This window comes from Oncorhynchus tshawytscha, linkage group LG03 (genome assembly GCF_018296145.1).
Source record: "Oncorhynchus tshawytscha isolate Ot180627B linkage group LG03, Otsh_v2.0, whole genome shotgun sequence".
In the NCBI taxonomy this organism is placed as follows: Eukaryota; Metazoa; Chordata; class Actinopteri; order Salmoniformes; family Salmonidae; genus Oncorhynchus; species Oncorhynchus tshawytscha.
The window spans coordinates 60,980,694-60,994,109 of NC_056431.1; the positions used below are offsets into that span (position 1 = coordinate 60,980,694).

The 13,416-nt window shown below is 45.6% G+C and overlaps 1 protein-coding gene across 6 annotated transcripts in view; it reads right to left on the bottom strand.

Moving 5' to 3' along the window:
- Positions 1-215: 215 nt before the first annotated feature.
- LOC112240759 (mannosyl-oligosaccharide 1,2-alpha-mannosidase IB) overlaps positions 216-13,416 on the bottom strand; it is a 109,745-nt gene continuing 96,544 nt past the window's right edge. For all 6 annotated transcript variants that reach the window (XM_024409030.2, XM_024409025.2, XM_024409017.2 and 3 more), the window contains 4 exons: positions 12,243-12,462; positions 7,366-7,538; positions 2,850-2,965; positions 216-2,618 (listed from right to left, as the gene is read on the bottom strand). In XM_024409030.2, the coding sequence (XP_024264798.1) occupies positions 2,486-2,618; positions 2,850-2,965; positions 7,366-7,538; positions 12,243-12,462 (642 nt within the window). In that variant the 3' untranslated portion in view covers positions 216-2,485. The remainder of the gene's footprint in view (positions 2,619-2,849; positions 2,966-7,365; positions 7,539-12,242; positions 12,463-13,416) is intronic.

The following is a 13,416-nucleotide window of genomic DNA, read 5'->3' on the forward strand; positions in this document are numbered from 1 at the left end:
GAAACGTTATTGTTAAGCCTTAGCTGTTGAATTGATGTTTTGTTAACCAAGGCTGCCCCCTCAGGACAGGAGCTGAAAGAGAAGACGACTTCACCTTCTATAAAGACGTACAGTAAAAGAGGTGCTGAACACCACAAGCTATAACACCTGCATGTAAACCTCATTAGTTACAGGAACAGAATGAACAACAGGTAACAAACATCACCAATACACCGTTTTAGTTATTCTGTTCACTTTTCATAACATCTTTATTGAATTTGTGTCTCATTTAAACATATTTACATGTCTTTATTTGTTCAGTAAAAATACAAATACAGAACACCTTTTTCCCTTCAAAATCAACATCCTCACGGCGACTGACAGCGCCAAAGGCCTGGGCTTCCTCCCCAGACAGAAAGCAGTAATGTCAGAGAGTAAGGTGGGGGCAGGGGGGCGAACAGTGATACATATACTTCATAACGTTCTACACCAGTAGGCTGCTGCTACTGCCTCCACCACGAGACGGAGACACTGAGCTGGGGACAGGGGGAGGGATAGCTGGGGAGAAAGAGACGAATAGAAAATTCTAGGGATATGAAGGAGTAGAAAGGGTGTGACGGAGTAAAAAGAGGCAGAGGAAAAAGGAATGGTGAGATGGTGGGACAGGTGGTACTCAGTTAACACATGAGAAATGAGTGACAGAAACCAACCAATTAGCTAAACAGAGACACACATTGTATGGCTTTATTGATTGGCAAGGTGAGTGGTTCTGGAATCAGCCAATCATCATCGTGTCTCTGCTAGAGGGACAGCAGGGTGTCTCTGCTAGAGGGACAGCAGGGTGGCTCTGCTAGAGGGACAGCAGGGTGGCTCTGCTAGAGGGACAGCAGGGTGGCTTATAGAAAAGGAACTAGTGTATGAATAACTTTTTGTAAAAAATGATAATGAAAAAGCACAGTATTGGTGAAAGGCATCACATAGTAACACTTGATAAGGCTTTAAATAAATGTATAGGTCCAACAAAAATGTTTTTCTTTCAAGGTACCCTTCTATTTCCTAGTGTTACCTTCAGCCCGCTAAACCATTCCCCTCCACATCCACACACCAATCACAGATTCATCACTGAACACAGCAGACTTCCTTGCGTTCCATCTGCTGTTGCAGAAACCACATTCACACAAAACACAATAGATCCATTTAGAACACACAAGTCCATAGAGAATGAATGGCATAACATTCAACATACACTCATTGCACAGGTGACTGAGGCCAAGTCCTAATTTGCGAATGGTGATTAGGATAAGAAGAAGAAACAGTTTGGGTAGAATCCTAACAACTCCAGGCCCAACCCATCAGTGGCAGTGCAACACTCTGGGTCCATGTCAAAGACACAGGGATTATAAATGGAGGGCTGTGTGTCTTCAGCTCCGACAGTGGTGTAACTCTTTTCCCTTTTAGTAATACAAACAACAAAGTGCATAACAATTTATCTATAGGGGCCATTTAACCAGCAGACAGAAAACACTACCAAAACAAGCCTTGTCCCAATCTGCCTGTGGAGTGGTAGTGATTTATGGAAAAGACAGGAACGGAAGTTTACCAGGCTAGAAAGGTGTGATTGGAGAATTGAAGAATGACAAGAAAAAGAAGATGGAGGGAGTTGGAATGGTGTGGTAAGACGAGGTAGAGATGCAGCATCGGTTGAATAGCAGCAACAACATGAGGCCAGGCTAAGCTACGTCACCTGCTAATCATAAGAGATGGAAGGAGAGGGCGATACAGAGGGAGAGAGACAGTGTGTGTGACAGAAAGAGACAAAAGAGCAGAAAGTATACAGAAACTGCAGAATGTAGCATAGAGAATGGTATTGAAAATAGTTCCTTATCCCCGGTCCACTTTTCAAAGGTTCCAGAAGGGTAGGCATGAAGCCGTTGCTCCCATCCACAAAGTGACACTGATACAGTTCCAGGTCAAAGTTCAGAGTAAGACAGTGAACAGGAAATGGCAGAAGGACTAGGACAGTCGCAGCCTGTCGTGTCCCCGCCAATCAGCATCCAGGACACAAAATGACAAAAGAAAACAAACCCCATAGATCCCATAGTCTTCGGTTTGACTGTCAGTCTGTCGGTCTGTCTGAAACATACACATCTCTTCAGAGGAAGGTCCATCTGTCTGTTTGTTCTGACACTGTCTTGCTCCTGTGTGCGTCCATTAAGAGACAGTTTAGCCAAAACAAATCAAGCTTCCTGATTTTGGCTCTGTGTTTCAACAAAAAAGTAACGACGAATAGGAGGACTTCCCAGCCAATCACAAAAGTCGAACGCACCCTCCATCCTGACGATAAGCAGAGAGAGCTATAGAAAGAGTACGAGCCAGAGAATGAAAGGAGAGCGAGCGAGAAAGGCTATTGTTTCAGTGACCTCCACTCTGCAGTGGTCTGAGTGCTCTCCTTCTGCAGTCTGTAGCAGTGAGAGGGAGAGATGGAGGCAGGCAGGGCTGCTGGTCTCTACCGCTGGGCCTGGCTCCCTGGGAGGGTGAGGTTGGCCAGGTGCAGTACCGGCAGGGGGTGGGCCTCCGTGTTGAACACCCAGCTCTCCAAAGGCATCAGGTCATCACTGGAGAACAACAGGTACAGATACCTGGAGAAGAGAGAAGGAGGAAAAGAGAAGAGCAGACAATATTCAGCTGCTATATTCTGTTCATCAGTGCTGTAGTAGTATTTGTGAACAAAAACAAGCAGAGCGACCAGCAGGGGGGAGCAGAGCACACAGTTCCAGTGCATTCTGGGGGCTGCCAGGTCATCCCCATCTCATACTAACTGGATGTAAATGAACAGAACACAGAGGAGCAGCAAATGGAGGAAGACTTACTTGAGCGTCTCGGCCAGGAAGAAGCTCTGCTGGACATCGTCGTAGGTTGGGTTGGACGAGTAGACGTCCTTGACCCCAGAGAAACCACCGCTGACCCTGCAGTACTTATCAATGGCCTGGAGGGGGAGACCGAGAGCAGCACTTAATTACCACACATTTACATCGCAGTCACTTACATCGCAGTCACTTACATCGCAGTCACTTACATCGCAGTCACTTACATCGCAGTCACTTACATCGCAGTCACTTACATCGCAGTCACTTACATCGCAGTCACTTACATCGCAGTCACCTACATCGCAGTCACCTACATCGCAGTCACCTACATCGCAGTCACCTACATCGCAGTCACTTACATCGCAGTCACTTACAATTTAGTCAGGGGATGGGTAGACTCTTATCCCATTAAAACACTGTGTTTAAGGGTTGGAGGAGACATTCTATCCATCACCACTCTAGTCTAAACTGGGTATGTGATGAATAACATTTGATTTCAAATCGCTTTGTTTTAATTGAGATTTTAAGGGAATGCCTCCGTCTGTGACCTCAGTCAACGTGCTAGAGCTGTGACTTTACAATGCACAGAGTATTTATTTTCTGAAGTGTCCAGACAGAGTTAATCAGTTGTCTTTTTAAAAATCTCTTTGTCCCTCTGCACCGCTTCAGGTGTAATTCAAGGGAGGGTAAATATGGTGGATCTGTTAACTGACACAGTAAGATGACTGTCTCTGCCTCTGTATCGGTACTTGTCTTGTTCTCTCTTAATGCCCCTCTATTAGTCAGTAGCAGTCAGCAGAATCTCTCTGAAGGAGATTAACTATTTTCAATGTTTCATGGACCACCGCATCCGATGTGTGTGTGCGCGTTTGTCCTTCTGAACACACACACACGCACACACACCTAAACTGCCTCTGTACTTCAGGCCTGGGCACATCACAACTACCTATGCACATCACAACTACCCAGCCACACGCACACCTGAACTAGAATCCAGTCCTAATACCATCTGGGTTAATAAAGTGTGTGAGTCTGTTTCTCTTCTACCTGGAGGAGAAGGGTGTGTGTGTGTGTGTGTACAGCTGCTCTCTACTGGCCTCATTTCACAGGGCCATGCACTACAACAGCTGGGCCAACAAACCTCAACACACATGACTCGCACACGCTTAGACGAAGTAGGATGAAGTTGCCCCTAGACAATGATCTTAGATGTTCTCACTAATGGTCAAGCTTAGGACTTAGGAAGGTAAGCTGCCTACTACACAGAGCCTCAGGTAAAATAGTAGTGTGTGTGACATCAAACAGGAGCTGATGTGATGGTGTAGGAGCACTAGAGACAGGTAGGGAGATCAAACTGTATAGAACTGTCAGGTGATTTTCACAAGGGGAGAAAAAACGAGACGGGGCAGAAAGAGGTAGAGAGAGAGGGAAGCAGGGAGGGGTAACAGAGGGGAGAGGAAAGAGCATGTAAGATAGAGGAAAAGAGGAAAGAAGAGAGCGTAAGAGGGGAGGAGAGTAAAGTAGAGAGAAAGAGGGGAAGAGAGGAAAAGAGAGTAGGAGGAGAAGAAAGGAGAGAGAGCGTAAGGAGAGGAAAGGAGAGCGTAAGAGGGGGAGAGGAAAGTAGAGCGTAAGAGGGGGGGGAGAGGAAAGTAGAGCGTAAGATGGGGGAGAGGAAAGTAGAGAGAAAGAGGGGGAGAGAGAGGAAAAGAGAGTAGGAGGAGGAGAAGAAAGGAGAGAGAGCGTAAGGAGAGGAAAGGAGAGCATAAGAGGAGAGGAGAGAGCGTAAGAGGAGAGGAAAGGAGAGAGCGTAAGAGGAGGAAAGGAGAGAGCGTAAGAGGAGGAAAGGAGAGCGCGTAAGAGGAGGAAAGGAGAGCGCGTAAGAGGAGGAAAGGAGAGCGCGTAAGAGGAGGAAAGGAGAGCGCGTAAGAGGAGAGGAAAGGATAGCACGTAAGAGGAAAGGAAAGAGCATAAGAGAGTGGAGGAGAGGAAAGGAGAGAGTGTAAGAGAGAAGAGCGTGAGAGGAAAAGAGAAGAGCGTAAGAGAGAGGAGCGTAAGAGAAAAGAGGAGAGCGTAAGAGAGAGGAGAGCGTAAGAGAGGAGGGAGCGGAAGAGAAGAGAAAAGGAGAGAGAGTAAGAGAGAGGAGAGAGCATAAGAGGAAAAGAGAGCGTAAGAGCAGAAGAGGAGAGAAAAGGAGAGAGCGTGTAAGAGGGGAGGAGAGGAAAGGAGAGAGCGTAAGAGGAGAGTAAAGGAGAGCGCGTAAGAGGAGAGTAAAGGAGAGAGCATAAGAGGAGAGGAGAGAGCGTAAGAGGGGAGGAGAGGAAAGGAGAGAGCGTAAGAGGGGAGGAGAGGAAAGGAGAGAGCGTAAGAGGGGAGGAGAGGAAAGGAGAGAGCGTAAGAGGGGAGGAGAGAAGAGGAGAGAGCGTAAGAGGGGAGGAGAGAAGAGGAAAGAGTAAGAGGGGGGAGAGGACAGGAGAGAGAAAGAGGGGGAGAGGAAAGGAGAGCGTGTAATAGAGAGGAGGAAAGGAGAGAGCGTAAGAGGAGGAAAGGAGTGAGCATAAGAGAGGAAAGGAGCGAGCATAAGAGAGGAACGGAGAGTAAGCGAGAGGAGGAGAGGAAAGGAGAGAACGCAAGAGGAAAAGAGCACATAAGAGAGGAAAGGAGAGAGAGCATAAGCGAGAGGAAAGGAGAGAGAGTAAGAGAGGAAAGGAGAGAGCGCAAGAGAGAGGAAAGGAGAGAGCGCAAAGAGAGAGGAAAGGAGAGAGAGCACAAGAGAGAGGAAAGGAGAGAGAGCACAAGAGAGAGGAAAGGAGAGAGAGCGCAAGAGAGAGGAAAGGAGAGAGCGCAAGAGAGAGGAAAGGAGAGAGCGCAAGAGAGAGGAAAGGAGAGAGCGCAAGAGAGAGGAAAGGAGAGAGCGCAAGAGAGAGGAAAGGAGAGAGCGCAAGAGAGGAAAGGAGAGAGCGCATGAGAGAGGAAAGGAGAGAGAGTAAGAGAGGAAAGGAGAGAGCGCAAGAGAGAGGAAAGGAGAGAGCGCAAGAGAGAGGAAAGGAGAGAGCGCAAGAGAGAGGAAAGGAGAGAGCGCAAGAGAAAGGAAAGGAGAGAGCGCAAGAGAGAGGAAAGGAGAGAGCGCAAGAGAGAGGAAAGGAGAGAGCGCAAGAGAGAGGAAAGGAGAGAGCGCAAGAGAGAGGAAAGGAGAGAGCGCAAGAGAGAGGAAAGGAGAGAGCGCAAGAGAGAGGAAAGGAGAGAGCGCAAGAGAGAGGAAAGGAGAGAGCGCAAGAGAAAGGAAAGGAGAGAGCGCAAGAGAGCAAAGGAGGAGAGAGCGCAAGAGAGCAAAGGAGGAGAGAGCGCAAGAGAGCAAAGGAGGAGAGAGCGTAAGAGAGCAAAGGAGGAGAGAGCGTAAGAGAGCAAAGGAGGAGAGAGCGTAAGAGAGCAAAGGAGGAGAGAGCGTAAGAGAGCAAAGGAGGAGAGAGCGTAAGAGAGCAAAAGGAGGAGGTAAGAGAGCAAAGGAGGAGAGAGCGTAAGAGAGCAAAGGAGGAGAGAGCGTAAGAGAGCAAAGGAGGAGAGAGCGTAAGAGAGCAAAGGAGAGAGAGCGTAAGAGAGCAAAGGAGGAGAGAGCGTAAGAGAGCAAAGGAGGGAGAGCGTAAGAGAGGAAAGGAGGAGAGAGCGTAAGAGAGGAAAGGAGGAGAGAGCGTAAGAGGAAAGGAGGAGAGAGCGTAAGAGGAAAGGAGAGAGCGTAAGAGGAAAGGAGAGAGCGTAAGAGGAAAGGAGAGAGCGTAAGAGAGGAAAGGAGGAGAGAGCGTAAGAGAGGAAAGGAGGAGAGAGCGTAAGAGGAAAGGAGGAGAGAGCGTAAGAGGAAAGGAGAGAGCGTAAGAGGAAAGGAGAGAGCGTAAGAGAGGAGAGAGATGTGCATGGTGCACAGGAGCAGTCGAGGTTAGAACAAAGAAGAGAACTCCCTCATCTCCACTCAGTCACTCAGGCTGAGGGAGGCTGCATTCAGACCCACATCAGCTCTTAAGAGCACCAACACAAACACACAGGAACAGATCGAGAGAGGGGAAACAGGAGAGGAGATAAGTGAGGAGGGGGGAGAGGGAGAGGAGAATAGAGCAACAGAGGGAGATAAGACAGGTGAATGGTGGCGAGAAGGAGAGGAGTGATTGAGTGAAAAATGAGAGCAGAGTGATTGAGTGGTTGACGAGGATGAAGAGAAAGCAGAGGTAGAAGAGTGTTTCACTTTGACCTTTGAAAATAAAAGAAAGAGGACAATAACTGGAGAAAAAAATGAGAAAATGGAGTTCTCAAGTAGCATTAGTAGTCTGTTGTGTGTTGATACTCTGATCTGCTCTCTTTTTTAAGTTACAAAGGGTCCATGCACTTATCCAATTCTTTCAGATGTACACTGGTGCAGAAAAGGTACTGCTAGGGGTCAGGAGGTGATAGGGGATTGGGCATGATGGAAAAGTAAAAGCATAAGGGAAATATCATAGTAGTAATAGTTTGGAGTGATTTTCCAGTGGCTCACCTGTGCTGCTTCCCAGCCCCACTGTCTGTACTTGGGGTCGTGGGTGAACCTCCACATGTACCAGTAGGTCTCGATGACCTCTGGCCTCAGGATGTAGTACTTCTCATTCTGACGTACTGCCACTGCCTCCAGACCACTGTCAAACTTAAAGGCCTCTGGACCCAGCTTCAACACTACAGAGAGAGGGAGGGAGAGATATTCAATAACCATTGATTTTCCTGGTTTAGCATAAGAACACAACATACTTCCTGCCAATTAAACATTTAGAGTAATAGGAGCAGATTACAGTGATCAAGTAGTAGCCAGGAGACTTATGACAGATTTGTTCTGCACGCCTTGTCACTGTGGATGGGAACCAGAGACCACTGGATTCAGGTTGCAAAGGGTCGGAAACTTTCCGGTAAATTTAGGGAATTTTGCTTAAATTCATTAAAAAAAGTTAGCTTATAACAAACAGTTAACCTTTTTTGTGGGATATACATAAGGCAATTCTATTTCAATTCATATTTTGGTTAAACTATCCCCAATTGAATGGAATTGCAACCCTTTCATCACATGTACAGCTGATTCTGAAGATCTTGCACTCTAATGAGATGCTATTGATCCCACACTACTACACTGTCTGAGCCAAGGACTACATGCTTCCTGGTAAGTTTTGATAACAATACTGGGTGGGGTGAATATATTTTATATGACATACATGATTTTGTGTTAACTAGTAAATACAGGCCTACAGTAATGTGTTTAAATAATTTCTAACTTGTTAACCATTTCTGATAGTTTTTGCTACCATGTGGTTTTCAGCTTGCTTGATCCTGCTAATTGAGGAGTGTTAATTCACCTGTTTCCATACATGTTTCATTTTAAAACATGTAGCGTACAAAGGAGCTGTTTAATCTAACTGCTTAACTATTTATCTGTACATGGAATTGTATTTATTTATTCACTCATTTTTTCCCTAATCTTCACAGGAAAAACCCATGAGCACTACCTGGTGTGGAGACATTTCACTGCACCTAATGTAGAAGGAAAAGCTGTGTACATTTGCAAATACTGTACCAAATCATATGTGAAGAATGCAACAAAGATGCAGAATCATCTGGCCAAGTGCATAAAGTTCCCTCAGCTATCACAACAAGCAACCTCTGACAAAAGTCCCTCTACTTCTATTCGAGGTGAAAATGTTGAACCAGACACCTTATCGATAGCAACCGCTCATGGTCCTCCTGGAATCTGAAGTTTTTTTTTTAACTCTATGGAAGAACGTAGTCAGAGAAATGCTGATTAATGTGTATGCAACTGGTTCACCTCTGCTGCTCACAGGCAGTGTGTATTGGAAGAGATTCTGAATGTTCTTCGCTCAGCATACAACCCTCCAACCAGACATGCTTTATCTACTAATTTGCTGGATGCAAAGTTCAACAGAGTTCAAGTGAAGGTCAAGCAAATAATAGAGAAAACAGACTGTATTGCAATCATCTCTGATGGGTGGTCGAATGTTGTTGGGCAAAGAATAATTAACTCCATCATCTCCACCCCTCAACCAGTATTCTACAAGAGCACAGACATAAGGGACAACAGACACACCGGTCTTATATTGCAGATGAGCTGAAGGCAGTCAATGACCTTGGACCACAGAAGGTATTTGCACTGGTGACAGACAATGCTGCAAACATTAAGGCTGCTTGGTATAAAGTGGTGGAGTCCTACCCTCACAAAACACCCATTGGCTGTGCTGCTCATGCATGGAATCTGCTCCTCAAGGACATCATGGCACTGAACAATGGATACACTCTACAAGAGAGCCAAGGAAATGGTTAGGTACAGTGGGGCAAAAAAGTATTTATTCAGCCACCAATTGTGCAAGTTCTCCCACTTAAAAAGATGAGGCCTGTAATTTTCATCCTAGGTACACTTCATCTATGACAGACAAAATGAGAAAAAAAAAATCCATAAAATCACATTGTAGGATTTTTAATGAATTTATTTGCAAATTATGGTGGAAAATAAGTATTTGGTCTGTAACAAAAGTTTCTCAATACTTTGTTAAATATCGTTTCTTGGCAATGACAGAGGTCAAACGTTTTCTGTAAGTCTTCACAAGGTTTTCACACACTGTTGCTGGTATTTTGGCCCATTCCTCCATGCAGATCTCCTATAGAGCAGTGATGTTTTGGGGCTGTTGCTGTGCAACACGGACTTTCAACTCCCGCCAAAGATTTTCTATGGGGTTGAGATCTGGAGACTGGCTAGGCCACTCCAGGACCTTGAAATGCTTCTTACGAAGCCACTCCTTCGTTGCCCGGGCGGTGTGTTTGGGATCATTGTCATGCTGAAAGACCCAGCCACATTTCATCTTCAATGCCCTTGATGATGGAAGGAGGTTTTCACTCAAAATCTCACGATACATGGCCCCATTCATTCTTTCCTTTACACGGATCAGTCGTCCTGGTCCCTTTGCAGAAAAACAGCCCCAAAGCATGATGTTTCCACCCCCATGCTTCACAGTAGGTATGGTGTTCACGACAAGTTGAGTTTTTACCAAAAAGTTATATTTTGGTTTCATCTGACCATATGACATTCTCCCAATCTTTTTCTGGATCATCCAAATGCTCTCTAGCAAACTTCAGACGGGCCTGAACATGTACTGGCTTAAGCAGGGGGACACGTCTGGCACCGCAGGATTTGAGTCCCTGGCGGCGTAGTGTTACTGATGGTAGGCTTGGTTACTTTGGTCCCAGCTCTCTGCAGGTCATTCACTAGGTCCCCCCGTGTGGTTCTGGGAATTTTGCTCACCGCTCTTGTGATCATTTTGACCCCACGGGGTGATATCTTGCGTGGAGCCCCAGATCGAGGGAGATTATCAGTGGCCTTGTATGTCTTCCATTTCCTAATAATTGCTCCCACAGTTGATTTCTTCAAACCAAGCTGCTTACCTATTGCAGATTCAGTCTTCCCAGCCTGACGCAGGTCTACAATTTTGTTTCTGGTGTCCTTTGACAGCTCTTTGGTCTTGGCCATAGTGGAGTTTGGAGTGTGACTGTTTGAAGGTGTGGACATGTGTCTTTTATACTGATAACAAGTTCAAACAGGTGCCATTAATACAAGTAACGAGTGGAGGACAGAGGAGCCTCTTAAAGAAGAAGTTACAGGTCTGTGAGAGCCAGAAATCTTGCTTGTTTGTAGGTGACCAAATACTTATTTTCCACTATAATTTACAAATAAATTCATTAAAAATCCTACAATGTGATTTTCTGGATTTTTTAAATTCTCGTTTTGTCTGTCATAGTTGAAGTGTACCTATGATGAAAATTACAGGCCTCTCTCATCTTTTTAAGTGGGAGAACTTGCACAATTGGTGGCTGACTAAATACTTTTTTTGCCCCACTGTATGTGAAGGGTCATCAAGCTATAGCAGCAATCTACCTCACCAAGCAAAGTGAGAAGAATAAGAGCACCACATTGAAGCTTCCCAGCAACACCCATTGGGGTGGTGTTGTCACCATGTTTGACATCTCCTGGAGGGAAAGGAGTCTCTCCAAGAAATGGCCATATCACAGTCTGCCGATATGGACAGCCCAATCAAGAGGATCCTCCTGGATGAAGTACTTTGGGAGAGAGGGTAAGCAGCCTGAAACCTATAGCAGTAGCCATTGTACAGATTGAGGGAGACAATGCCATCCTGTCTGCTATTCAGACTTCACTGTTGCTCCAAGCAGTTCTGAAATGCAACAAAAAGTGTGAAGACTTCTGCCTGAAGCCCATACATGCCGCAGGTTACGTTGGACCCCAAGTATCCTGGCAAGAGCATCCTGTCTGGTGCAGAGATCAACAAGGCCTTTGGTATCATCACTACCGTGTCTCGCCACCTTGGCCTGGAGGAGGTTCTTGGCAGTCTGGCGAAGTACACTTCCAAGCAAGGACTTTGGGATGGAGATAAAATATGACAGTCGTGCCAACATATCTCATCAGCCACCTGGTGGAAGGGACTTTGTGGATCTGAGAATCTTTCCCCTGTTGCCTACATCATCCTCCAAATCCCACGTACATCAGCCGCCTCAGAGCGCAACTGGTCCTTGTTTGGGAACACACACACCAAAGCATAACAGGCTGACCAGAACAAGGGTTGAAACATTGGTGGCCATTCGGGCAAATTTGGGGCCTTTTGAGCCTGACAACGAGCCATCCTCAACAAGGTTGGAAAGTGACTGAAGATGAGACTGATGTTCAAGAGGTGGACATTGAGGAGGTCCAGGGAGAAGACATGGAAGCCTGAGAGTAAGACAACCAAAGCTTTAGTTTCTAGACTATCATTTTACAGATGCATGTTGAAAACGTTTCTTGGAGACGCGATGGATCATTGGGAATCATACAATATTCCCTTTCTTTTGTTGTTCAGTAAAATCATCCCATGTGAAGAGTCAACTCATTTAATTAAAGTTCAATTCGAAACTAATTTATTTATTTATTTCTATTGGAAAGATTTATGTCTACTTATGATAAGGTAAAAGGTTTATGTTTGTCTCCATTTGATATGGTAAATATACCCAATGCAAAAAAACATTACATTTAAGTGGTATTAATATTAATTTGCATATATTTTTGTTAATTCCCATATGTTCCCACAGAAAGTTTCCACCTCTGAATATTCCCCAAAATGTGCAACCCTACGCTGGATGAAAGTACAAAATATCATCAGTCAAACCTTGCTTCCAGGAAGTTCAGCCAGTTCCAATGGTAACCTCACTTAAAAAAACAACACATTATCCTAAACTCACACTAAATCTGACTCAACATCAGGGAACAACCCAAATCCATAGTACCAAGACCACCCCAAGTTACCATTTATACCTAAACTATGTTTAGATGTGTCTCACCGGTGCGGTCGTAGGACTCGTGGCAGGTGTGCGCGATCTCAGCCCCCAGCTGTAGGTAGTGTCCAGCCTTGTCGTCAGGCGAGCCGTCGGCCCCCAGAGCGAACATCCCACCGGCAAAGCACGTCAGGTGACCCATCTTCCTCTCCAGGTGGCCGTTCTTCCACTCTCCGATGAACGTCAGGCCGCCGTTGGACTTACGGATCAGGTGACGCTCGATGGCCTGGATGGGGGTGTTGAAAGGGTGTGGGTGGTGGTAGGAGAGCAAGGTGCGTGTTTAGGGAGGAGGGTGTGTGGGTGGTGATGGTAGAAGGGGTAGGTGTGTGTATGAAGCAGAGAGAGATAAAGGACAGGCACTTTTTTGTTCCTGTTCCCGCCACTGTGCCAGGGACTAAGTGTCCTCAGCTCCAGTCCTTGAGAGCAGCAGCAGAATCTGCTGTTCTCCTCTCCCTGACAGCAACTGTACCTGATCAATCAACATCAATAACTGGCCATAAAGTCCAGGCATCTGCTTACTGTTAACTAAATCACACACTGAATAAAAGGCAAACATGGAACTCAGTTGACCCTGCAGTTAACTTCCCTGGGAATAGTGGGACGCTAGCGTCCTACCTCGACAACAGCCAGGGAAATTGCAGGGCGCCAAATTCAAACAGAAATCTCATAATTAAAATTCCTCAAACATACAAGTACTATACACCATTTTAAAGATACTTATTTTTAATCCAAACACAGTGTCTGATTTCAAAAAGGCTTTACCGCGAAAGCACACCATGCGATTATGTTAGGACAGCACCTAGGCACAAAAAACCACAGACATTTTCAAGCCAAGGAGAGGACTCACAAAAGTCAGAAATAGCAATTAAATTAATCACTTACCTTTGATGATCTTAATCTGGTGGCACTCCCAGGACTCCATGTTACACAATAAATGTTTGTTTTGTTCAATAAAGTCCCCCTTTGTCCAAATACCTCCGTTTTGTTCGCGCGTTTAGTTCAGTAATCCAAAGGCACAAAGCGCGCTCACAACATCCAGACAAAAAGTCAAAAAAGTTCCATTAAAGTTCGCAGAAACATGTCAAACGATGTTTATAATCAATCCTTAGGATCTTTTTATCATAAATATTCAATAATATTTCAATCGGACAATCCCGTTTTCATTAGAAAGGGAAGAGAA